Source organism: Phocoena phocoena, chromosome 6, assembly GCF_963924675.1.
Source record: "Phocoena phocoena chromosome 6, mPhoPho1.1, whole genome shotgun sequence".
Classification (NCBI taxonomy): Eukaryota; Metazoa; Chordata; class Mammalia; order Artiodactyla; family Phocoenidae; genus Phocoena; species Phocoena phocoena.
Window position 1 is genome coordinate 45,842,890 of NC_089224.1, and position 27,352 is coordinate 45,870,241.

Consider the following 27,352-nt stretch of genomic DNA (forward strand, 5'->3'; position numbering starts at 1 on the left):
AAAAGTTTTAAATTCTCAGTGAATTTATCACCCTGGAGAAATTCTTAGATGGTCACCAGAAATTGGGTATCAACATCTTTTAAAACAAGAATATTAGTCAAGATGACATAAAAAGTGTCTTTTTAACCCTGAAATTCTGAAAGAAAATTTAGCCTCAGTTTTAAAACAGTACCCCAAATCACTGTATTTCAAAAGTTTCTCTGGTCTTGACATTCCTGAGCATGTATTGTTCTTGTAAAATGGGGTAAAATGTATTTAAAGTCACTGGTAATTAGACCTTTGGATGCAGACTAAATGCATATTTGGACATTAATCTTTGAATAGGAAAAACTAGCTCACAGTCACAATGCATGCTTAGGCCAAGTTACACATTTCATAAAGGTACGGTGGTGACTAGCTCTCTCTCTTTTTTTTTTAACATCTTTATTGGAGTATAATTGCTTTACAATGGTGTGCTAGTTTCTGCTTTATAACAAAGTGAATCAGCTATACATATACATGTATCCCCATAGCTCCTCCTTCTTGCGTCTCCCTCCCACCGGTGACTAGCTCTTGAACATCTCTTCATTCCCCACTTGCCTTGCAGTAAGTTATGGAGAGAAGACACTCCATACATACACAGTGAGACAAATTCAAGGAGGAACTGGCCAGGTGAAACTCTAGAATAGGTTCAGCAAAAACTCTTCACCTTGTTGATTACATAACTATCCCCTACCAGTCAAGCAGCAGTGATTAATTTGCATAATAACATGTCAGCATCAGTGCAGTATTTATCTAGGCAACACCACTGACATTTTAATTAAATTGTCCTTTGAAACAAACAGATGCCATTAACCTAATTAAAAAGCTCAAGGAAGGATGAGCTACCATGATGCTTTCTTAGGGACAAAGTATTACATTACATATTAGTAAAGTGACCCAAGCCTTTGGGGATTTTTATCTTCAGGTTCAAATCTATTTAATTATTAACAATGAAAATAAATTTACATCAATCATCAGGTTTTATCTGTGTTCTGATTCTCCCTTAGTCCTATCCCTGATGCTTTTAAAAATGCTCTCAAATGAGCAAATCAGTCTAATGTTGTGACTAGTGTTTTACTTCCTACATTTAATTTATGCCTCAGAACAAAATAAGCCCTACATTGGCCCAAAGTAGCCTGTGGCAGCCATGGTCCAAGGAATAGAAGGCTAAGCTGGCAGGAGATGGTGATGCGGTCCTCACATGATTGGAGCAAGTCAGTGGGAAAAAGTAAAGAGAAGGCAGCAGACTGATTTTTTTCTTCCACTCTATCATTAATCTCTCAGCCTCTGGACCTTAACTATCTCCTGCTCACTTGCTGTCATGCCTAGTATTGTCAGGATTGCTTTAATAAGATAAGGTCTATAAAATACTGGGAAATTTTTGATGAAAAGGTAACACCATGAGAACATAAATTATTTTTACTCCATACCACTGAGAATGTGAACACACTCTTTTTGGGTATTAGTCATGAAATGATGCTTTGCAAATCTAAGATTAAAGTCTTGGTGAACTAAAATTTTAGAATGGAATCTGCCAAAACTACTGGAGAGGCAAAATTACAGTTTGTTTTAATAGAAAGCTGCTAGTTTCTTCAGCATTTGAGCTTTTGTTGCAAGTGTCAGAGCACTGTTTTTAACAGGAACTGAGTAGACTACATAATAGAACAAACTATGAAAGGTAAAGGCCAAAGGCAGCCCCCCATCCCAGCACCTCCTCCCCTCCAATAAGCAGCTGAGTGCTCTCCCACTGTGTCTGCAGTTCACCAAACTAGGTAAACAGACACAAAGGAGTCCCTATCAATGCCTCTCTGTACTTTAGTTTTCATTTTGTCAACAGATATTTCCCATTGCCTCCCACGGAATTGAGTGTAGGGGAGGATTACCACTATATTCAGAAGACATGAGGCTGAGTAGTGATCAGGTATTGAGATCAGGTTTTAGAGCAAAGTACCTGCTTAAGAAATTGCTGGTGGAAAGCGAATTCTAAGGTAGATGGTGTTTTTTGGGTTTTGTTTTTTAGGCAAAATCTATGTAGCTACAGAAGGTTCTAGGACATGAGAAAAATAAACTGTAGTTAAATATTTCTAGATAATATAGACTTTCAATACGTATGAAATTCTCTGGGTCAAAGATATCTATATTATTTGGTGAATAAGAAGAAAGGAAGTCAAACAGCAGCAAGCTAAGGCTAATAGTGAAAAGGAGAAGTGTATGTAACTGACATGTAACTTACTACCAGGAACAATTAGGCAGCTTGCTAACCAAGGGACCTGAAGAGACTGTTCAAGCAAGTTCACTATGGTATAATTTTCTTAGTAAGAGTTGGCTTAAGATAAATAAAAAGCCTCAAGGTAGCAACACTCAAGTTATTTTTGTTAAAACAACCATAAGGATATGATGGAAATTGCTTTTTTACTGGGTTTTCACATTAGTTTTTAGTATTAAAAAATTCAATTTTTAGCTAACCTGGGCCCAATAACACCAGGAGAAAAAAAGGAGGTACTACCTTAAATTATTTACCGGTTCACAGTTGAGATTTAATCATCTGTTTGTAAAATAGACATAATTCACATTAGCAAAGATTTTTTCTCCCCTGTACTAAATCACAATCCTTTAAATCTAAGCCAAAGCACAGGGCATTTTGTTAGGTGTACAGCATGGGCACTACTCTGATGTAAAGTTATGTGCCTGCACTGGTTCCTCCGTATTTTCACAGAAAGACATGTAGTAAGAATTAACTGAATATGAGAAAGGATAACAACTGACTTTTTAAAAAATAACTGAAAAGTCCTTTAAATCCTTAAAGTAATGAAATGCCAGAAAAGGAGAAACTGTTCGTACCTGTGAGGAAGAAAACTATTTATAGAAAATTCCTGGTAAGAGAATAAATGGATCTTACTTTGCAGCTGCTTTGGTGACCTCATCAGTCAACATGTCTCGAACCCTGTGATACAGACGGAAAATAGGTATGAGAGTTTATAGTAGAGCAAGAAACCAATCTTTTTGCTTATTCATCAATTAATAAGAACCTCTGGCAATGACTCCAGATCTTAAAACTTCCATGTAGAATTTTAGTGTAAGGTGAATTTTAGTGTAAGGTGAAAGAACTGTAATAAGGGCTTCATTTCCAAGACAGTTTCATCTTCCTAGTCCTTAGGTTACTTAGTAGAGGCAGGGAAGGAGGTGAATGCAACTAATGTATGGACAGTGTTTTCATGGTGTCATCTCTTAAACTGAGCGCTGGGTATACAAGTGTCCTTTATATTATTCTCTGTGATGGACTGAATGTTTGTGTCCTGCTGCCCCAAATTCACACGTTGAAATCTTAACTCTCAATGTATGGTATTTGGAGGTGGGTGGGGCCTTTGGGAGGTCATGAGGGTGGGGCCCTCATGAATGTGATTAGTGTCCTTAAAAGAAGAGAGAAGAGAGACCAGAGAGCTTGCTTTCTCTCTGCTCTCTGCCATGTGAAGCTACAAGGAGAAGGCAGCCATCTGCAAACTTAGGAAGCAGGCCCACACCAGAACCAGGTCTGCTGTCACCTTGATCAAGGGTTTCCCAGCCTCCATAACTGTAGGAAATAAATTCTGTTGTTTAAGCCATCTGGTCTATGGTATTTTTGTTATAGCAACCTGAACTGACTAAAACATTCTCTCTTTTCTGCACAAGAGCTCACCAAAACAGCAATTTACGGCTTTCAAATTGTAGATAATAGAATTTTCACTATGTATGTATGGAAAATAAAATTTAAAATGTTTGCTATGGTATACGTGAAACTGATATAATGTTATACATCAATCATACCTCAATAAAAAAAAATGTTGGTTATAAAATTGAACTAAAAGAAAATACTTACATTTGTGGATTTAAAGGAAGGTATGTTCAATTAAAATATTCACAGTTTTTTTCATATAAGAGTCTTGAGATAAAGTGAAAAACAATCATTGACTGCCAAATTTATATTCCAAAGATGATATCATAACATGTTCACTGTACATTTTGAGTTTCATAAATTCAAAGTTTTTATAACTATCATAAAAGTTTTGCAAATATAACTGTATTTGCATTTGAAATATAATAAATTCTTAGCTATTCAGCACTCTTTGAGAATGAGTCATTCTTAAGAACCAAGTTTTTCAGATAGTTGCAAACTGCTCCTTAAACTTGTACTTTATAAAACCATTTGACAGTAAATTTCTCTAAAACGTATTGTCCAATCTTGGTCTTCCTAAATGGAGTATAGTGCATTCAGTGTATTCTTTTACTGGTCAACGTGAAATATTGACAGATGATGACTTGCCTGTACTTCTAGGTAGAGCCACACCCTCCATTAGTTCCCTCCTCTTACCTACTCTCCCTTCTCTCTGCTGCATCACCAATTTTTCCTTCTCCACTTGTATTACTCCCCTTAGCTTGTGAACACACTATAATATCTACCATCTTAAAAAAAGAAGCCCTCCAGCTACTGCCCCATTCCACTGCTTCTCACACATCAGAACTCATTTAGAAGAGTAGCCTATACTTATGACTCCAGTTTATCTCTTTCCACTCTCTAGACCCTTCTATAATTTGGCTTTTGTTCCTACAAAACAGCTCCTTCATGGTCACCAGTGACTTTCAAGAGGCCCAATCTAATGCTCAGCTCTCAGTCTCCATCTTTTGTAGTCTCAGAGCAGCATCTGACACAATCGGTTGCTCCTTTCTTGAAACACTTTCTTCCTTCAGCTTTTAAGGTGGCTTTTACGATTCCATTCTCTCTTGGTTTTCTTCCTACAACACTAATCTTCCATCTGCTTTACTGGCTCCCTCATCATGTCCCCCATTTCTAAATGTTGAAGTGCTCCAGGGCTCACTCCTCTGACCTTTTCTCTATCTTTACTCATTCCCCAGATGATCTCATCCAGCATTGTGATTTTAAATGCAGTCAATATGATGATGATTCCCAAATTTATATAACCAGCCCTGACCTTACCCCTGACCTCTAGACTCATAGTCAACAACCTACTTGATATCTCCAAAGTACAGATCTAATTAGGTATCTCAGGCTTAGCAAGTCTCAAACCTGATTTCTACCCTAGACAGACCTGCTTTTCTATAGTTTTCCCCATCTTAGTAAATGGGAACTCCATACTTTTAGTTATTCACAGTCAAAATCTTGGAGTTATCCTTGACTTCTATCTCTCTCTCACATCCTCCATTCCATATGTCACCATGTATATTTGGAAGAGTATTGCTAACAGACCACTCCCCAAATTATCATTTTCAGAAGATGAAATTAAAACTATGTGTAAAGGAAAATAGGAAGCGAAATCCAAATTCTTAATCTCTAATCTTAAATCCAATGTCATAACGTTTTAAACTGCATTGCTATTTTTTAAATGAATCTAGGAAATGTAACTTAGAATCTAATTAGTTAACCGTACATGTGTACGTGTGCGCACGGGCACACACACACAGCTTCTGCTTTTCTACATATGCCAATTGTTAGTAAATAAAAAACTAAAACCAAGTAACCTTTGAACAGATTTTTATATTAAAGAAACCTGTGGCTACAGGAAAAGCTATTTAGATTCTGGGCACTTTACTTAGATTTAGGCTGCCGCAACATTAATCTGACAAGGTATTCATCACAACCCATGTAACAATTTAAATTGCTTTTAATGTGCCAGCACTTACACATTTCTAGATAATATAGTGGGAATTCACTGGGGGACATCTGCCAAAGAAATTAAAGCCTTGACATGGTAAAATTGCTCCTAATAATGAAGATGTCTTGGAGAGGGAGGAGCAGGGGAGTGGAAGGGTATTCCTTGACTAAATGAGTGGGAAAAACGCAATTTTCATTCAAAAGCATATAAAACAATCAATTATAGGGAAAAAGGGAAAAACAAACCATTTCCACACTGCTTTAGAAAACAATAAAAATATTTAAAAACCATGAATAAAGTGCTCCTCCTTTGATCTGGGGAGGAAATAGAAAATACACCTATCACATCTTCAGCCCTTTGCCCTTCAGGCTCATACAGAGGTTAAAATTCCAACATTAAAGCCTTTAAAGTGGTCACCTTCTCCCTCACAGTTCATTTCCCATAACAAATAATGAGCACAGAAAGCCATCCCCTTACCAGAGCCAGGCTGTGCTTTTTTTGTATTGCACCTCCTCCGGTCCTTCTTTTCCATGTTTTAACTGCAACTCCAGCTCTCCTATCCTCCCCTGCAAAAAGCACAGCATCAATCAGCATGCAAACTCTATGGCCAAAATTATCTTAAAATTTCTTTGGAAAACACTTAGGTAACAATCCTTTCCCAATTGGCCTTAGGTGTTCCTGATAAGATATCAGATTTTGACAGAGGATGTGTGAGGAGAGAGAATCATATCACTGTTCAGGGATTTCCACATTCACCAAATAAGTATATCCCGGAGAAGTTGTATGTTTGGCAAATTTAGCGCAGAGCACTTCATTTGGGGATATCTATTAAAAGCAGATTTGAAGTCCATAGGTCCCAATCAACAAATCCCCTATATTGTAAAAATCTGCCTGTGTCGGCAGCTGACAATATCAACTGACATGATACCAAGATTGGGGTCTGGGTACCAGTATTCTAACAGAATGGTAGAAATGAGTAGGAAGTATATAACACTTAAGATTTAGGTAATGTATAACAAAAGTTATTCTCAAACAGATGCACATTACATTTCTATTTCTTGACTAAACTTATAGATATAATTCTCAACCTGTACCATGCAATAAAAATATAGCTAATATCATCATCCCTTTAAGGGCAATGCCTTCAAATATTTATTATCTGTTCTATTTTTTTATACTCAGGATTATTTTGACCAGATGCTTTCCCCTCTACTCCATCACCAATTACATTATTTAAATGTAATTGAAATTCTGGTTTATTGATATACCCTGAACTGAACAAGAACTCAGATTGCATATTGCATTACTGAGTAATACCAAACCATTTTCAGAAGTGGTCGTGCGGCTCACATTCTCACTAGCGGTAAATAAGAGTTATGGCTGCTTCACATCCTCACCAGCATTTGAAATTACCAGGCTTTTAAATTTTTACCATTTGGGGAGGTGTAAAATGGGGCCCATTATGGTTTTAATTTTCATTTTACTGTTTACTGAGATTGAGCATCTTTCCAGATGTTTAATGACTATTTGGGTTTCCTATTCTGTCCATTTTTCTATTGGTTGCCTTTTTCTAATTGATTTTAGAGATCTAAGGTGTGCTCTACAGAAGAAAAATTAAACTCTCTATATATTCTAGAGAGGGAAGCAATATAGCTTTAGGTTAAGGATGTGGGCTCTGGAATCAGGATGTCCTGACCTAATGTCATTTCCACTTACTTGCTGTGTAAGTTTGGGCAAGTTACTTCACCTCTCTAAGCTTCAATTTCCATTTGTAAACTATAGCAAACACCTAACTCATGGTATTAGAGCATCACATAAAATAATGTGGAAAAGTGTCTATTTAGTGCAGTGACTGGTACCAAATAACTGCTACCATTACCAGGTTTGCTGTCAAAAACAAACTCTCCTTATTATCTTCTTATAATCTATTCTCTCACGAATATATCTAAATCCTTCTTGAAATAATTCATATTTTTAATCTGTACACTCTCAAAGAGTAAAAGGTTCCCCAAAATGTAATATCCAGACTATAAAGTTGCATGCCCTTGTATTTCTCTCATATACTCTCAGTTGCTAGCCTGTAAGCTCACTGAAGAGTATAAGGATGGTTTTATCCATCTAAGGAGTCCCTGTATTTTGCACAACCTCCAGCACACAGTGCCCTGGGGCTCACCAGTTCAGGCACTCTGAGATCTGATGGGCATTCTGTTCACATCCTTCATAGTTTCTATTTACTTCAATCATGTTCATCCCCATCTCCGTGTTTCCAATGATAGAATCCTGACCCTTTCATTCTCCCTCTGTCTCTTGGAGCAAGGTATCAGAGGTGATCAAACTGGCAAGATACTGATATTAATATTTAATATTGATAGCAGCCTCCCAAGAGGGTAGGCAAAATAGAAAATCATGTTTATTGCCTTCTCTGTTTGTTATGCTTCTTAAATCATACCTCTTTCCTCCTAAAACATTTACTTTCCATAATGCTTTCCAAAAAAAAGACAAATAAGAAATTAAAAGGTTAAAAATCTGTTCAGAAATAAGCAAAACACAAAAAGGCCAGTATATGTGCAGCCTCTTCAGAAGGCCTACTTTTCTGATCTCTCCTGTAGCCATAAACCAGTACAACTATTCTATAGTGACTAAGTAAATTTCTCATTTTTTCTTTCTCAGAGTCCCGGTTCTTCTCAATCTCCTCTTCTGAAAGGTCTCTAATTCCTTCTACCCAGTCCCTGTTAGGCTATTTATTCAGATCTACTTTGCATCCAATTCTTCACCTACTGATAACAGAGATCCAATGGCATTTAACTCAGTTACCTCTGCTTCTGGTTAACAGCTGTGGTTAAGAAAGGGGGTAGGGTGGGGACACTCACTGGGAGTGAAAAGGTTGGAATGAGATTTTTTTTTTAAATAGTTATTTATTTATTTATCTTTGGCTGTGTTGGGTCTTCGTTGCTGCGCACAGGCTTTCTCTAGTTGTGGCGAGCAGGGGCTACTCTTTGTTGCAGTGAGTGGGCTTCTCATTGCAGTGGCTTCTCTTGCTGCAGAGCAAGGGCTCTAGGCATGCAGGCTTCAGTAATTGTGCTCACAGGCTCTAGAGAGCAGGCTGAGTAGTTGTGGCACACGGGCTTAGTTGCCCCGCGGCATACGGGATCTTCCCGGGCCAGGGCTCAAACCGTGTCCCCTGCATTGGCGGGCGGATTCCTAACCACTGTGCCACCAGGGAAGTCCTGAACTGAGTTTTTTGGATTGCCTGTAGATACCAATTATTAATTTATCTATTCTTCTTCCTTTGTAAAAAAAAATCTTCAGCCTAGGTAACCACAAGCTTGCTGGTTACAGTGAGCAAATTTTACCTAACTCTAAACCTGCACATTAAAGACAAACAAACAAACAACCTTTACAAATGGTCAAAGAGTAATCTGCTAGGGATCACAATTCCTGACCAGTTTTGATTTCAGATTATCGTGCAGCCAGCTGACCAACTCAGGAAACAAGTATCTGCAGTCTACCTGTTTTAACTCCTCTGTCCTGTCGGAGGTCATATTCAGAGTCCCTAAGGGCCCTTTAACCAAAGGCTGGAGACCTTAACCTCCTCAGCATCCCACAAGGGCAGCAAGGTAAAGCCGACCTGTACAGGGCACTTTACCAAAATGGACTTGGAACTGTCTATCAACTCGTATCTGCATTTTTCAACTTCATGGGAAGAAATCCAATTACCTCCCCATGTCAACCACTTTGATATGCTTACAATTCAAAATCCGACGTTCTTGTGGAAAAATTAGATAAGGCTGGAAGCTGACGCCTAAGCAAAAACCACTAGAAGCGTTCAAATTGCAAACATTCACATTATAGTCAACCTCTGGGAAATAATGTAGAATGCACCTTTTAGCGTATCTCCCAGGCTTATTGAATAAAACATGGCTCCTCTAAATGATTCTCTAGTCTAATGCTACGAAATATGTCTAACACCAGATGGAAGTAACTATACCTCCTGTACTGAACAAAGAGTTATCCTCCAGGATGGAAATTCTTGATATAGATGAGGAGTTTGGCAGTTCCTCTAATTCTTCTAAGATCCCACAAATTCTGTTTAAGTGTGTGGGCTCATTTTAAAAGACTTGTTGAACAGTTAAAATGCATCAGCATACTTTCAAATAATAGTGATAGCCTAGAAAGCACTGCTGTACTTTTCAAATAATACTGAAAATTTTATTATAGTCCCTACTTTGAGTTTCACCTCTTAATCCCCAATTCTCAATGGAACTAGGCTTATTAGAAACCCAAAGGAAAGAGATTTTAAGTGATAAATAAATAAAGATACACACTATCACCTACAACAGTAGAAAAGCAGAATAATTGACCTGTGTTACTAAAAATACTCAGCTGGCTTTTCATAAATTGATCTGTCCTCTAAAATATTAAACCAATTTGCATTATTTATAACAACTAATGACGGTGTTAGGGAAAATGCATGATGCAGTGGCCAAGGCTGAGGCTCTGGAATCAGACAAATCCAGGTTAAGTTCCAGTTCTCTCATTTACTGACTGTTAGATTTTGTGCAGTTTGCTTTGCTTCCCTAGCTAACCCTGCTTCCCCATCTATAATCCCATTCTACATGAGGCTACCAACATCCACTTCAAAGAGCTCCTGTAAAGATGAACTGAAATACTATACATGAAACGTTGGACAGACACTAGTTATTTAATAAATGGTAGCTCTTGTTATAAAAAAGAAACCACCGAGGGCTTTTTTTTTTAATAAGTTGCTTGTCATCTGCATGTTATACCATAATCCTACTCAATTTCGCCTTCTTTATGCTAAGAGCTAAATAAAATTCTCAGTACATGCTGCAGGAGGAGTTGTTCTTGCCAGCTCCAGGTGCCTATACTGGAGTACATCCTCTATTAAAGCATCAAAGATTTGTACTGGCATTGCTAGTGGACACGTTAGTCTCCTGCACTGGACTGGGAGCTCACTGAGAGGAAGGAGTGCTTTATTCCTCTTTCTATCCCACACACCCGGCACAGGACCTGGCCAGTAAAGTAAGTTCCATAAATGTCTGGTGAAGGAAAACACTGCAAACTTACAAAGGGAAAAATGAGTGTGCGAAAAAGTGCATACTCTGATAAGCAATCTCACTCTTCTTGAATAAAAACTATAATTGGTTAAGGGTGTGTAGGGGTAATTCATTCATTCACTTATGCATCTACTCAAAACAAAGTGGCCAGATGCTGCTGAGGATAAAAAAGTGTGTAGGCCAAGCAAAAGGGTACAATGGTTCCAAGGGAATGTCTTTAAAATGCAGATTCCAGTTTAGTTTGGGGAACCATCTAAAACACTGTTGTTCAGAGAAGGGTTGATAGACTGAATTAAAAGCACCTGGCAGCTTGGTAAACATGGAGATTCCGGATCTCCTATTCAGTTCCAGTGAACCAGAATCTCTGAAGATAAATTCTAGAACGAATATGTTGTAGCAAGGTTTTAATTTGAGAACATCAATGCTGAGATGCTTAGTCATTCCTCCAGCCCCACCTCTATCCTTTAGGACAGCTGTTACCTTTAACCATAACACCTCATTTCCTAAGCCTTCATGAAAATCTTATTTGGGGCCATAAATTACTTAAGTAATTTAGATTTTTTCTATCATCCTTAACAGAGAATTTTAAGCTAGGAAAAAGGATTGAGTTAGTAGTTTTTTCCTTATGCAATTAAATGTTCATATATTCCCAAACTGATTAAAAATTATTTCGAATTTTAAAAACTCACAAGCTATAACTTATAATATTACTGGAATAAAAGAAGTCAAATTGAGCGTAATTCATTTATTTAGTGAGCACTAACTATGTTTTAGACACATGTCAGGTTCTAGACACGCAACAGAGAGGAAAACACAGCTTCTGGCTTTAAGGAACAGAGCCAACTGGAGGGAGGCCCCAGACATATAACTAGGGTGATAAGGGCTTTGAAAAGGGAAGCATGGGTTCTAAGGAGGCACACAGAGAGGGAAGGCACACAGATAAAACCATGTAAAAAAAACAAGTAGAAATTTGCCATTCCAACATGTGCCCCTTTCACGACTATGACAACTATAAATACAAAGTGAAACTTATTCCTGGAATTGAGAAAAAGGGAAAAGCTGCAAAACCAGCCTTGAATAGGCAGAGAGGGAACGGCAGTGCCTGCAACAGAAGGAACAGTGTAGGTAAAAGCCAAGAGGTAGGGAAGACATGCTGAGTTTGGGAAAACAAAGAAATTGAGCAAGGCCGAAAATTCAGGGGAAGAGTTAAGACACGAAGCTGGAGATGTAAAAGCAAGTCCAGCTCGAGAGGGCGCAGGTACAGGATGAAACGATGAGCTCAGTTTGGGACACACTCAAATTGAGGTGCTGTGGGACAGCCACCACGGATATCTGGGACAATGAGAGGCGTTCACAGAGCAGCGGGACATCGGAGAGGAGCTCTCAAGAGGCAGCTCTGGATGGAACACACATCTGGCGGGGGGCGGGCATCACACTTAAAATTTAAGTGCAGTTATATATGCATGCCTCACATTCTTTTATGAGCAAAAATAACCGTTGCCTTTTTGATAGTGCTATTTTTCTAAGTGCTCTTACACTAAATACGTATTTGTAGTAAACCTTAAGAGACACGCCCTAGAGCAAGTCACCCGGTGGTTTCATTACCTGTAAAATGGCATGATAAGCACGAGTCATATATGCGAGCCAGGCCTGTGGGAGAAAAATTGCACGGTGCCACTCGGAAAGCTGGATGTGAACCTGTGGGAAAAATGTACCAGGACATAAGTTAGGCTGCACAGTATTAAAACAGAATAAAATGAAAACTGTATCATCAATTCTCTCTTTCCCTTCATTTTCTATGGTCTGGATTCTAAAACAAACCAAATCAGTCTAGGATCAGAACCACAAATAAGATCTTTCGGATATTTTCAGAGGAGAGGAGCTTAGAGTCCTGTAAAGACAAAATACAGTAAGCCTGGAATTTTCTAAATTAAAGCAAATAAAATCCTACAATAATAACAAGTTAAGATGTATGTGTAATACAAATATGTCCTCGAAAATCAGGGGGAAACTCTGTAAAGCCTCTTGCCAATGTCAGGAAACTAGGTATTGTCTAACAAAATCCCCCTAGTAATTTTAAATAAAAATAAATATCGCTCACATCTTGGACTTCCAATATGACAATTTCTGAAGTAATAAACTTAAATTGCCATCAGAAATATCATGTTGTGTAGAAACCAGGATGTTAAGAGCATGCAAATGAGTCCCGCACACAGCAATTGAGCACACCACTAGATAAATGCCCTTTAATCAGTGTGGGTAAACAAGAGAAAAATGATATATGCCAACACTGAAATCGTGTTTCTGAAGACAGGCCCAGACAAAACATCTGGTTTTCATAGTCATTTCTGTTTCTACCTATTACTATACTGCTATCTTGCGACAAATCTTCCCAGGTCTGCTTCTGTTAAAGAAAGATCACTCAAGAAAAAATAGTCACAGTGCATCACATTTCATGTTTCCTGTAACTCATCTCATCTAAACTCAAACAACAGAAACTTTAGTCTGTGTCTTACAGACAAAAAACAACAACACAAAAAGGACAAATTTCTACATAATTACCCCAGAATCATGATAACTACAGTGTTTAAAGAGATTTTACTGTATTATAGGAATTAATTTTCTCAAGTGCTTTGTGATGGGGAAGAGAACAGCCTCTCTGAACACAGTTGGTTCCCATGGCTTCTGGTATTTTCTTTAATCCCAATCTTAGTGTGGGCCTACTATACGCAAGGGACTCTGGAAGGATGTGAGGATTATAAATCGATCAGTAACTGCACAGAGTTCAGAAATGTGCAGGGAGAGTCAGAAATGTACACAAATAGATTATAAGGCAAAATTATGAAGCACCTATGGGAACAAAGAGATCAGTCTGTCTGCAATCTAGCACTCCTCATCCCACTGCTTCTTTTTTAAAAATTAGATACTCAAACTGTACGAAAAAGATAAGATCTTTTGCCATTCCAACATGTGCCCCTTTCACAACTATGACAACTATAAATACAAAGTGAAACTTATTCCTGGAATTGAGAAAAAGGGAAAAGCTGCAAAACCAGCCTTGAACAGGCAGAGAGGGAACGGCAGATCACGAAATGAACCTAAAAAAAAATTATAAAGTCAGATTTCTTGCTTTTCTGATCAAGTACTCACTCTATTGAGTAGGGTAGGGGAAGCCTTGTCAACATGTTAACAAAACTCCTTGAAGGAAGGGGCCTACCAATTCCTGCTTCTTCTCTTGTTATCCAGGAAGCTGTGGCGGCATTAATTAGTCCTTGACCTTGCTCTGTTTCCAAAATGTGGGGACTTCCCTTTAGCTTTTTCCTACCCTTTTCAAAAAATACATTAATTATCTTTAAGTTCCATTTTGAGACCTGGATTTCACAGAAAGGATACAAACACCACAACCAAAACTTTTATCTCTTACTTCAGAACCTCAAAATATTTTAAAATTTTGCTGCTACATAATCCATGGACATCATTGCACAACTGAGAATATCCACAGTCTCAGCAAATTGGCAATAAGATGTTCTTGGAAAGACAGTGATCTCAATTGGCTTCTTAAACTTGAGTTAAAAAAAGAAAGTAATATGAAAAAATGTAAAGGAACATGAGCAAATCAAATGCTGAGCTTCTAAGAACAAAGACTGTCATGCCAGGAAACCTACTTACAAGGAGGCTATAAACCGAAGGTTAAATCTAACCCTCTTGCTGCTGTTCAGACCACATCTGAAGGTGGGTGCAGGGAAGCAGTCATGCTTGAGCCTAGACACCTGCCCGAACTCCCCAGGTTTTATGAGATTACACCTAGTCTTAGTGTTCTGTGGAGTTAGCTGTGACTAAATCTCTTTAAAAATGCACTTTCTCGCTCTTTCCCTTACAGAAGAGAGACTTAGAGAAACAGCTTAAACATAGTCACGTCCTTACTCTCCAGTTGTGTTACAGGCAGAAAAGACTTCCTTGACCATGTTTAACAAAAACACATTTTAGGATGTGTTCAGTCACCCCATAGAGGTTAATGTTGCTAGGCTGAAAAATATAATTTGCATTACTGAAGTATGAAAATCATGTATAATTTGCTATACTGGCGAGATGGCTTTGAAGGAAGCCCAAGCAACAAACTAATTCCAATCATGAAGTTCCAACCCTGTTATTCAACAGATGATAAAGCAGGGTTCTCAACCACTGTGCACCGAGTTTTAATTAACACATGAAATACAGTTTTTCTAAGGCTAACTATGTATACCCTTGCAGTGAATAACAGGTGTCTAATGGACTGCTAAGGTGAGCAGCTTCTATGACTTAGGAAAGAGTAAGAGTTTCTATGTCTAAGAGGTAGTACTAAGTATAACGAAACATTACTGCACATGCCTAAAAGAGAGACTACATTAGGGAAATACGCAAGTAGGGTAAAGGGGGAAAAGAAGGATAATAAGGCAAGAGTGGGGACAGGAGCAGGTCACAGGACTAAATAGGGTGGTCAGGGTATCTCGTTGAGAAGATGAAGCCTGAGTGAAAACTTGAAGATGAAGAACTGGTGGGAACGTAAAATGGTTCAGCTGCTGTGGAAAACAGTTTGGTTGTTCCTCAAAAAGTTAAACATAGAATTACCAAATGACCTAGCAATTCCACTCCTAGGTATATACCAAACAGAAGTGAAATGACATATTTAAACAAATACTGTACATGAATGCTCAAGCAGCACTTTCACAGTAGTCGCCAGGCAGAAATAACCCAAATGTTCATGAATGAATAAATGGAAAAACAAAATATGATAAATCCACAATGGAATATTATTTGCCCATAAAAAGGAATGAAGTACTAATGCATGCTACAATGTGGATGCACCTTGAAAACACTACGTGAAAGTCAAAGAAGCCAGACACGAAAGGTCACAGGTTATATGATTCCATTTATATTAAATGTCCAGAATAGGTAAATCCATAGAGAGAGAAAGCAAATTAGTGGTTTCCAGGGGTGGGGAGGAGGTAGGGAGAGGAAGAAGTGGGAGGGAATGTTTAATGCATACACGGTCTCATCTAAGGGTGATGAAAATGTTTCAGAACTAGACAGAGGTGAAGGTTGCACACTGGGAATGTACTAAATAGCACTGGATTGTAGATTGTACACTTTAAGCTTTAAAATGGTTAGTTTGATGTTATGTGAATTTTACCTCAATTAAAAAAAAACCCACAAGGTAAGGCAAAGATCCCTAAAGTGAGCACATGGCTGACCTGTTTTAGGAACAGAAGGGAGGCCAGGGTAACTAGCACAGATAGAGTAAGCAAAGAGGAGAGTGTAAAAAGAGAAGGCTGGAGAATTAACAGGAGAAAGCAGGGCCTCCTAGGTCACTTCTCAGGACTTGCCTTTACTCTTACTAAAGGGGGAGCCATTATAAGGTTTTGAGAAAAATGACACAATCTAATCTACATCGTAAAAGGATCATGCTGACTGCTCTGTTGAGAACAGACTGTAGCGGGCAAAGGTCAAAGCAGAGAAATCTACTCAGAGGCTCCAGCAAAAATCCAGGTAAGAGACAATGGTGGCTCGAGTGGTAGCAGTAACACTGTAGAATAAAAGTTTTCGAGTATTTAGCTGTGTAATTTTTCCAGCCCACCCCAAATATTAAGTAAAATGCCAATATATAAAACAGAGAAGCAAAATTTGTGTAAATGAAGTAAGGGTGAAGGCTGAGGGCTTGGCGTTCAGCCCTCTTGATCATCTGAGTCTACTTTGTGGTGGTCCCTAGTACTTTTTAAAACACAGTTTTAACTAGAGGGACATAAAAGAGATCAGTGGTTGTCAGGAGATGGGGGAGCAGGGGAGGAGCTGACTACAAAGGAGCATGGGGGGATTTTCGGGTGATAGAACTATTCTCATCGCAACTGTGGTACTGATTAGACAAATGTGTTCATGTCTCAAAATTCATAGAACTATACACTAAAAGGGGAGAAACCTACTGTACGCATATAACTCAGTAAAATAAAATTTAAAATACATAGTTTGAAAATGGCTACTTTTAGAACATACACTTCTCAAACATTCACCTCCCACCATCTAATACCCTCTGTATCCTTCTTTGTCATCATCATTCAAAATCCACTCTTTCTCTTATTTTTCCTTTTCCTATCAATATTACCCCATCAATATTACAATCACCAGGTTTGAAATTTCTGATTTATCCTGGACTTCTCCCTTGCCCCCAACTCAACTGTCATCTCTACCTCTAAAATGTTTACTATGTTTGTCCCTACTTCCTCACTGGGGGAGTCCTAATTCCTGCCTTGATTACTGAGGCCACCTAACTGATCTCTTAACAGCCTAAAATCTTTCCTCCTTCTAATACATCCTGAATGGTGTTGCTACTATTACATTAACTCAGAACTTCTTTTCAAAAACCTTTGATGGTTCATTAAAGAATAAAGTCCAAATTCTTCTGTGCTGTGTCCAAAGTATCTTAGAATCAAATTAAGAAATAATTTATTGTAGGGACCTCCCTGGCAGGTTCGATCCCTGGTCAGAGAACTAAGATCCCACATGCCACTCATAGCGGCAAAAAAAAGAAAAAAAAAAAGAAAGAATTTGTTGTTATGTGAGAACTCTGCTGCCCTGCTGGTTAAGATCCTCATCCAATTTCCCCACTTGATTTTCTGCTCCTCTTTTTCATTTAACCTGTATTCTGGTTGATTTGGGTTATAAACCAATTCCCAAGCCTGTCCTATATTCTACAAGACCTTTGCATTCACTGACTGCTTCTGTTGCTTTTAATGCCCAGTCTTCCTCTCACCTCTACTTTCTGAAATAATTTCTCCCATCCCTATGCTTGGAAATACACTATATGCCTCTCCCATTATACTCAACAGATTCCATCTTAGACTATTTGTTCATGGACCTTAATCTCATACAATCCCAAGGGCAGAAATCATATCCTATTCATCCCGGAATCCCTCCCATGAAAACCACAACAGTATCTCGCACTTAAGTGTTCACTTAAATACCTGCTGAGTTTAACCAATTAAACGTACAGTGTTTGCTTTAAGGCAAAATCTTGTCATGTGAAAACCACACTGTCATAAACAAGTAATCAAGAAATCACAGAAAGTTATGATGTGTAAAAACACAATGTTAGAAAACATTTTTAGTAGGCACGGCTAAACACAAACACAAGTTGTTGAGAATACAGTTATTTGAAATTTTACAGAACATATCCAAAATGTTCTGGCTGGGAAATGTTTCATTCCAGATTAAAAACACAGTGACTGACAAGGCGATATTTTAAAGCGGGTATTATAAACTTTGTATTTTGAAATTTCCTAACAAAACTTTTTAATTTGTATCATACAAGTTCTAATGACATATATGTGAAATACTCGTTCAACAGAAATATCCTGCTTAGAAACACAATTCATAAATGTAGCAGGAATGTCAAAAGACAGAATGAAAAAGGAGATGTTGTTTCCTCATTGATGCATGTTTTTCTTGAAGGAACTACATGGCTACCTAATTAGATAATTTACTGTTCAGAATATATTCCCCAGAAATTTGGTAATGTTTTCTACCTCTTGAGTGATCTTAACAAATACAATTATTCCTTTATAAGAAAATACCCATTTTAACAGCACTTCAATAGATAATTTAAATCAAGTAAGACAAGCTTTGGTGAGGCTGTTTGACTGTAAAACTAGAATGGGATAAGGTAGAGCAGCACATAAAAATCAACAGGTAAAGTGTTTGTTATTGATTTTAAAACCTCAATCTCACAAAGTAAGGCATATTCATGTTAACCAGATGTATATATTATTATCAAAAGAATAAAAGTATTTAACTTCAGTTGCTACCCAGACACACCACTACATTTGGTCTGTGACATACACAGACTCCTCCCACATTCCCAGAAGAAAAACCATTTGTACTTAGTGTTAGAGACCCCCAAAGCCACTCAATGTCCCACTGTTTATAAATAAGAAATCATAGGCTTCAGTTGTCTGTCAATAGTAATCTTGTTTGCACAGTATAAATTTTCTACTATTCCTGTCCCCTGACAAATAGTGACTGGAAGACAAGAAGGGAGGGCTTATAGAGGACACATTTTTAAAGTAAAATGACACTCATCACTTTGTAGATGCTTTCTGGACATTTAAAACTCTCTTTCTCCTTCCACCCTCCTTCCGTCCCCCCCTCATTCTCTCTCCAGCTTAGTCTATCTCTCTCTTCCCCTCTCCCCCCACTCCCCCTTCCCATGAGGATAACATTAGCTTGAAAGCTGACAATTCAGTCACATCTCAAGCAACCATTTACTCTGTTATTTAATAGGAAGGGGGAAAACCCTGTTACCATAACAACTCACATCACATGGTAATTATGGAGTTTCTAAAATACAGCAAACAATACTTTTCACAGTGTTTTCTAAGGGGAATGTGTAATAAGCACAGATACCACTTCTCACAATTATTATTCAAAATTTTCATCTAATTGTTTCATATTGCATGAATGTTAACATACTCCATGTTTTTCATAAGAAATATGTTTTTAAATAAAGAAGGAACTGAAAGAAAAGGGCAAATGATGGGTTATATCACATGTACTTTTGGGCATCTAGGGAAAAAATGTAAAGAAGGCAGAAGAAATAAATTAATTTATAAGGCAAAACAAATCAAATGGTGATCAATTTCAAAAGCAAGAAAGAAGAAAAAAGATTTCATTCAGAGTAGTGCTGCCAATAAGCTTTATAAAGGCTTCTCTGACACAAAAATGAAAAAGAGCTCATTACCTAATGTTGAGGCATAAATATGGTTGGGTAGCAGCAGGATCAGGAAAATTTGCATGTGTCCAAAGATGGAGGAAATAATGAAGCAAGGCTGCCATTCTCATCCAGGGACAAATCAGTATCATCCAATTTAGGTGAGAGTATCATGTCAGAGTTAGAAATGCCAAAGGATGACAAGACAGTCAGCAACTTTCAGGGAAAGAAACTGTCATTCACCTTCAGCTTCCTCATCAACAGGAGCCAAGTTAGTCTCAGGATGAGAAATAGTTATAAATCAGGGCAGAACGGCTTCCCTGGTGGCGCAGTGGTTGAGAGTCCGCCTGCCGATGCAGGGGACAGGGGTTCATGCCCCGGTCCGGGAAGATCCCACATGCCGCAGAGCCAGGAATACTAAGCACTGGCACAACACATGACCAAAACAAACTCCCTGATTTTATAAAATTTACACTTTAAAAAAGGAGAGAGACACGTTAATTGTCACGTATGCTGTGCCACCCAAATCCCCACTTCAGGATTAGTAGGGATAGATGGATAGATAAATAGCTTCATGTATTAAATAAATTGAATTCATAGTTATAAACATTCCTAAAGAAAACTCCAAGCCCAGAATTTTCACTAGAAAATTCTACTGTTCATTTTAGGAAAAATTATTTATTAGGATAGCATTATCCTGATAACACATCAGGCAAAGGTATTACAAGGAAACTACAGAACCATAACCTTCATAGGTGCAAAGATGCAAAAATCCTTAACAAAATATTATTAGCAAATCAAATTCAGCAATAAATAAATAGGATACTTCATTATAATCAAGTGGAGTTTATCCTAGGAATGCAGATTTGGTTCACATTAGAAAATCAATCAAAATAATTCATCATATGAGGCTTCCCTGGTGGTGCAGTGGTTGAGAGTCCGCCTGCCGATGCAGGGGACACGGGTTCGTGCCCTGGTCCGGGAAGATCCCACATGCCGTGGAGCGGCTGGGCCCGTGAGCCATGGCCACTGAACCTGCGCGTCTGGAGCCTGTGCTCCGCAACGGGAGGGGCCACAACAGTGAGAGGCCCGCATACCGCAAAAAAAAAAATAATAATAATAATAAAATAATTCATATCAACAAGCCAAAAAAGTATACAATCATTTCAATAAATGTAGGGAAAAAATATTTGAAAAAATTAAACATCTATTTGTAATAAACACCCTTAGCAATTTAGGAATAAAAGGAAACTTCATCAACCTAATACAGGATATCTACAAAATCTCTACACTAAAATAAACTAAATATAACATCATATTTAATATTAAGACACTGAATGCTTTCCCCCAAGACTGTTAACAAGATAAAAATTTCTTCTCTCACCACTGCTATTCAACCACACCAAAGGGTCCTACACAGTGCAATCAGGCAAGAAAAAGAAATCAAAGGCAGACAGATCCAAGAGAAAAACAGTATGACAATCTATATTCATAGGCAACATTACAATGAAAAACAAAAAGAATCTACAAAAAAGCTACAAGAAAATATAAGTGGGTTTAGTAAGGCCATAAAAAAGTATCAATAACATGTTTATATTCTAGCAATAAGCAGTTGGAAATTAAGACAAACCAAAAAACAGTCTAATCGCACTAGCACAAAAATACTTAGGGATATGCAATACTTATAAAATTTAACAAAATATGTGCAAGATTTGTAGTAAGAAAACAATAAAACATGATCTAAGATAATAGAGAAATATACCTTGTGCATGGGTTGAAAACTTAATATTATTAAGATGTCAATTCTCTCCCAAATTGATCTACAAATTCAATTTGCATTTCTACCAAAATTACAGCAGGGTTTTTTGGTAGCTTCTCAAAGCTGATTTGAAATTTATGTGGAGGGCTTCCCTGGTGGCACAGTGGTTAAGAATCCGCCTGCCAATGCAGGGGACACGTGTTCGAGCCCTGGTCCAGGAAGATCCCACATGCCGTGGAACAACTAAGCCCATGCACCACAACTACTGAGCCTGAGCTCTAAAGCGCGCACACCACAACTACTGAAGCCCGTGTGCCACAACTACTGAGCCTGTGTGCCACAACCACTGAAGCCCATGTGCCTAGAGCCCATGCTCTGCAACAAGAGAAGCCACTGCAATGAGAAGCCCACACACCGCAACGAAGAGTAGCCCCCGATTGCCGCAACTAAGGAAAGCCCATGCGCAGCAATGAAGACCCAACACAGCCATAAATAAATAAATAAAATTTATGTGGAAAAGCAAAGGGCTTAAGACAGCCGAATTTAAACCAAAGTTGGAAGATTCATATTACTTGATTTCAAGACTTATTATAAAGCAACAGTAGTGAAACTGTGTGGTTTTGATGAAAGTCTACACACTTAGAACAATGAAACAAAATTAAGTACAGAAATAGACCCATACACATATGGACAAATGATTTTTTTTTTTTTTTTTTTTTTTGTGGTACGCGGGCCTCTCACTGTGGTGGCTTCTCCCATTGCGGAGCACAGGCTCCGGACGCGCAGGCTCAGCGGCCATGGCTCACGGGCCTAGCTGCTCCGCGGCATGTAGGATCTTCCTGGACCCGGGCACGAACCCGTGTCCCCTGCATCGGCAGGTGGGCTCTCAACCACTGCGCCACCAGGGAAGCCCGACAAATGATTTTTTGACAAAGGTGCCTAGATGAAGAAAGGATGGTATACTCAACAAGTATAACTCATACCTTATGAAAAATTAACTCAAATAATCATAGGCTAAAATGTAAATCTTAAACCATAAAGCTTCTTCTACAAGAAAACTCAGGCAATCCATCAAGTGATTAATGGATAAACTATATATGATATATTCATACAATGGAATATTATTCAGTTGTAAAAAGGAATGAACTACTGATACATACTATAGTACATATAAATCTTGAAAACATTATACTAAGTAAAAAAACCCATACCAAAAAACCCACATATTGCATGATCCCATTTATATGTCTAAAACTGGCAAAACTACACAGAAAGAAAGTGGATTCATGGTTGCTGAAGGCTGGGATGTGAGGAAAATGGAGAGTGACTGCTAATGGGTACAGAGTTTCTTTACATTATGATGAAAATATTCTAAAATTGATTGTGGTGATGGCTATGCAGCTCTGTACATATACTAAAACCACTGACTTGCACACATTAAATGAGTGAATTTTATGGTACATAAATTATACCTCATTTTTTTTTAATTAAAAAAAAAGAGAACACGGGGGAAAAAAAAGCAGAAAAACTTTGAGACTTGGGGTAGGACAAAAAGCAAGAACCATAAAAAAACTTGAGAAATTCTTCAAAACTAAAGATCTTCTCTTCAAAAGACAAATGAAAAGACAAGTTACAGAGTAGGTAAACACATGTGCAAAACACATTCCTAATTAAAAAAACTTATATCCAGAATATATAAAGAACTCTCATTTGAAAACAAAAAACCTGGATTAAAAATGGGCAAAAGAACTGAACACTCTATGGAAGAAAAACTATGAATGGTGAATAAATATATGAAAAGATGTTCAACATCAGCAGTCATTAAAAAAAAACACGAATTAAAAACCACAAAAGGGAAACCACTAACCACTATGAGAACTGCTAAATTTAAAAAGCTGACCATATTGAGCACTGGCAAGGAAGGCAGAGCAACCAGAACTCCCTTACATTGCCGGTGGGCACTCAGAATGGGACAGTCACTAGAAAAACAGTCGGGTAGTTTCTTATATTCACTCACCAAAAGACCTAGCAATCCCATTCTTAGGTAGTTATTTACTCAAAAGAAATGAAAACAGATGTCCACACATACACCTGTATGATAATGTTTATAGCCGCTTTAGTCGTAATCTGGGAAAAGTAGAAACAACCCAAAGGTCCATCAATGGGTAAATTAATACACAGATTGAAATAATGACGACAGCCTTTTTAAAAACAAAAAGACTCAGAACAGAGCAGTGATGGGAACCAAAGCAAAGTCTGAAGAAACTTCAGCTGGAAAAATACCAAAGGGACTGCAACAAAAGAAACACTAGAAGAAAGGAGGAGAGTTAGGAAATACTAGAGTCATCCTGGAAAAAACCAAAGGTATTTTAAAATTGTTCTCTGATTGCCCTGGGATGGTACAAGGTAGTTCAAGAACTGGGTAATCATACTTCCTGGGTTCAATTTCCAGGCTCCTCTACTTACCTGTGTCATGCACATTAACAGTACCAACCTCATAGTGTGAATATAGAGATTAAATGAATTAATATATGCATGGCAAATTCTGAAGCATCTGAGCTGGTTATTAGCTATTATTATTGCAATTGTTATACTTATTAACTAGCTCTTAAAATTCTTATTATTTGTTGTCAGACAGTCTGAGAAACTGCATGGCTCATTTTCTATCTCTTTTTTTAAAAAATGGATTATAGTGAGCAGAAAATGAATCCAAACAAAATCCTACCATAGATTTGGCTGAATTCTGTCTAATGTGTCTTCCAATTGACTCCTAAAATTATGATCTTTTCTCATCTCTTGAAATTTTCTAAGCATTCTAAAATACAAGCAACAAGTATCATAACCCAAATATTTTCTCTGTTCACATCTAAGGTACACCTCATAAGTTCTGATTCCATTTTCTGAACTTATTAGGTGTCTTCTGCTACCTCCACATTAACACTTTTTTTGTTTCTTTTCTGATGGTACTTTTAAAATTAGGCTTCCATTAATACTTAACAATTTGGTTACCCATGTTAAGTCCACAGCTTTAAAACCCAAAAAGGTACCAAATCTCTCTCTTCTCCATACCAACAAATAATATGCTAGGGAGAACAAATCTAGAAATTACCTATGCTTTTTCCTCTTTTATGAAATTAAACCTCTCTTCTTCCCAGAGAAACAGTGCTCTCCCCAGATCTTTCTTCCCTCCTTAGTTAAATAAAGACACTGTATTAGACAAAAAAGGTTCTGAACCAAATATTTACATAATTTCAATTCTAACTAAATATATAAAACTAATATGGGTGGCTAGGATAGAGGTGGGTCTATAAAATCTGGCTATGCTGGGACTTCCCCGGCAGTCCAGTGGTTAAGACTCTGCACTTCCACTGTAGCAGGCACAGGTTCAATCCCTGGTCAGGGAACGAAGATCCCTCATGCCATGCACGTGCAAGGCCAAAAAACAAATAAACAAAAAACCTGGCTATGCTAATTGGTGGCAATTGGTATGACACAGAATATGATCAAATCAAATCAGTGATTCCAAGATTTATAAATTATGTCTCAAAATAACATTTAATACAAACATACTGTAGAAGCACTATTTTTACCTCATATCCTTTAAAATTTTTTACAATTTATATATTTTCATGTATAATTTGTATATAACTTATGTTTAAATTATGTAAAATAAACCTCTTTGCCATGATATTTTGTTTTGTTATTCATTCATACATTTTAATTTATATATCACTGAATGAGTAACTGTCATAAAATTTTAAAAAACAACAAAAAAACAAATTTCCCAAGTGCTTTACAACTTCCCTCTTCCCTCTCGTATTGCTACCATCTGCAACGATCAGATTTCTAGCAGAAAATAACGTAACTTTATTTTAAAAGGGTGGTCTAAAAGAAAAATTAAATAAACACTAAAACTATAGGCTTTTTTTTCCCCTAAACTCTATTATTTACTGTTAATTCCCAATATTCACAAAATATAAACACTGGTGCTCTACATACTTTCAAAGGATCACAATTAAGAAACAGGCAAAATTATTTCTTTAAATAATAAATTGGTATTTATTCTGAAATATGGAAGTTAAATACTGATGAAATAAACCAAATTCCAAGATACTACTCCTTAATAGGCTGAACAGTGGGGAAGCATGCCAGTTTCTTTGAGAAATACCTCAAAATATTTTAGTATTCAGTTGGCTCAACTATTCTGGTTGTCTTTAAAAGCCACTTAAATTAATTATGATAAAGAGAAAAATAATTCCCAAACACACACTAAATCTCATGGGCATAAAGTGAAGGAGGGAAACCCCAAAACATATATAAGCAAGAAGAACGTGTTACAGAGCATGGGAAGGCACCTACCTCATGCACTAGAGCAAGTGAAGTCTGCTTGAAACTTCGCCCTCTATTGGCCATCAGTCTATTCAATGGTTTGCCATCTTTACTCTGATACATTGAAATATCATAACAAAATAGCATACCACCTTAAAAAAAATAAAAACATTGCTTATGGAAAAACTCATTAATTAGGGTCTCAGTAATCCATATTCAATCAATCTGTATAGAGAGATTTAGAAATTAAAAGAATATGCTAAACTAATTATGATTTTTAACTGTGAATAAAAAAAGAGCTATTGAAATGATCACTTACTGACAAGCCTTATTCATTTGTAAATAAAAGAGAAAATTTCAAATCATGTCTTATTTTAAATTTTGTGAACTGTTACTTCTAGAAATTCTATTAAGCTTTTCTTTAAAAACAAATTTCAATGAAAGAGAAATGCTTGTGCATGTCAGTCTTTGTGAACTCCTGAATAATATGGGTTCCTTTAGTTTCTACCCATAAGTGGACTAGTTTTCCTTCATACCCGCACTCACATACATTCAGTCTCCCTTTTTTCCTCCCTTTTCTAACATACTTTGGGGGAATTTTTGCAACTATGTTCGTGGAAGAGACTGGCCTTTACTATTCTCTTCTTCTACTTGGTGTCAAGATTATGCTGATCTCAATCAAGAGTGTTCTCTTCTTTTTTTTTTTTTCTCGGTTGAAGTTTATAAAGACCACTGTTATTTCTCCCTTAAGTTTTTTGAGGACTTCACCAAGGAAGCCATCTGCACCTAGGTTTTCTTTGTGGGAAGGTTGCTACAGATTCAATTTCTTTAATACATATCAAACTATTCATATAGTCAATTTCTCCTTCTGTCAGTTTTGCAAAGTTTTATATTTTGACGAATTTCTACATCTCATCTAAACTGTGAAATTCATTGGCTAAAAGTTCTTCAAAATATTCTTTAATGTTTTGAATGCTGTAGGGCCTGAAGTGATGTCTCCTTTGTTGTTCCTGATACAGGTGATCTATATTTCTCTATTTTTTTGTCCAGCCTTACAACAGCTTTATCAATTTTCTTAAACTTTTTTTTTTAACTAGCAGCATTTTTTATTTATTTTTAATTTTTATTTATTTTTGGCTGTGTTGGGTCTCTGTTGCTGTGCGTGGGCTTTCTCTAGTTGTGGTGAGCAGGGGCTACTCTTCGTCGTGGTGCACAGGCTTCTCATTTCAGTGGCTTCTCTTATTGTGGAGTAAGGACTCTAGGAGCAGAGGCTTCAGTACCTGCAGCACGTGGGCTCAGTAGTTGTGGCACGTGGGCTCTAGAGCCCGTGGGCTTCAGTACTTGTGGCGCACAGGCTCAGTAGTCATGGCTCGCAGGCTCTAGAGCGCAGGCTCAGTAGTTGTGGTGCACGGGCTTAGTTGCTCCGTGGCGTGTGGGGTCTTCCCAGACCAGGGATGGAACCTGTGTCCCCTGCACTGACAGGCAGATTCTTAACCACTTCACCACCAGGGAAGTCCTCATTAAACTTTTCAAAGAATAACCTTTGGCTTTGCTTATTTTCTTTATTTCCTGTGTTTCCTATTGCACTGATTTTTAATCCTATCTTTATTATTCCTTCCTTTATCATTTCTTTAAGTTTAATTTGCTGTTCTTCTCCAAGTTTCTTGAAATAGAAGCTTAAACTATAATTGTTTTCCTTTCTTCTTTTTTCAGTATATGCATTCAGGGTACAAATTTCCTACTAACACTGTTGTTATTGTTGTTTCTTACAGGTAAAGCA

General features: G+C 37.5%; 1 protein-coding gene across 3 annotated transcripts in view; it reads right to left on the bottom strand.

Moving 5' to 3' along the window:
- Positions 1-27,352, bottom strand: part of FOCAD (focadhesin) — a 284,287-nt gene that overhangs the window by 71,927 nt on the left and 185,008 nt on the right. For all 3 annotated transcript variants that reach the window (XM_065878458.1, XM_065878460.1, XM_065878459.1), the window contains 4 exons: positions 25,603-25,724; positions 12,353-12,445; positions 6,147-6,235; positions 2,921-2,965 (listed from right to left, as the gene is read on the bottom strand). In XM_065878458.1, the coding sequence (XP_065734530.1) occupies positions 2,921-2,965; positions 6,147-6,235; positions 12,353-12,445; positions 25,603-25,724 (349 nt within the window). The remainder of the gene's footprint in view (positions 1-2,920; positions 2,966-6,146; positions 6,236-12,352; positions 12,446-25,602; positions 25,725-27,352) is intronic.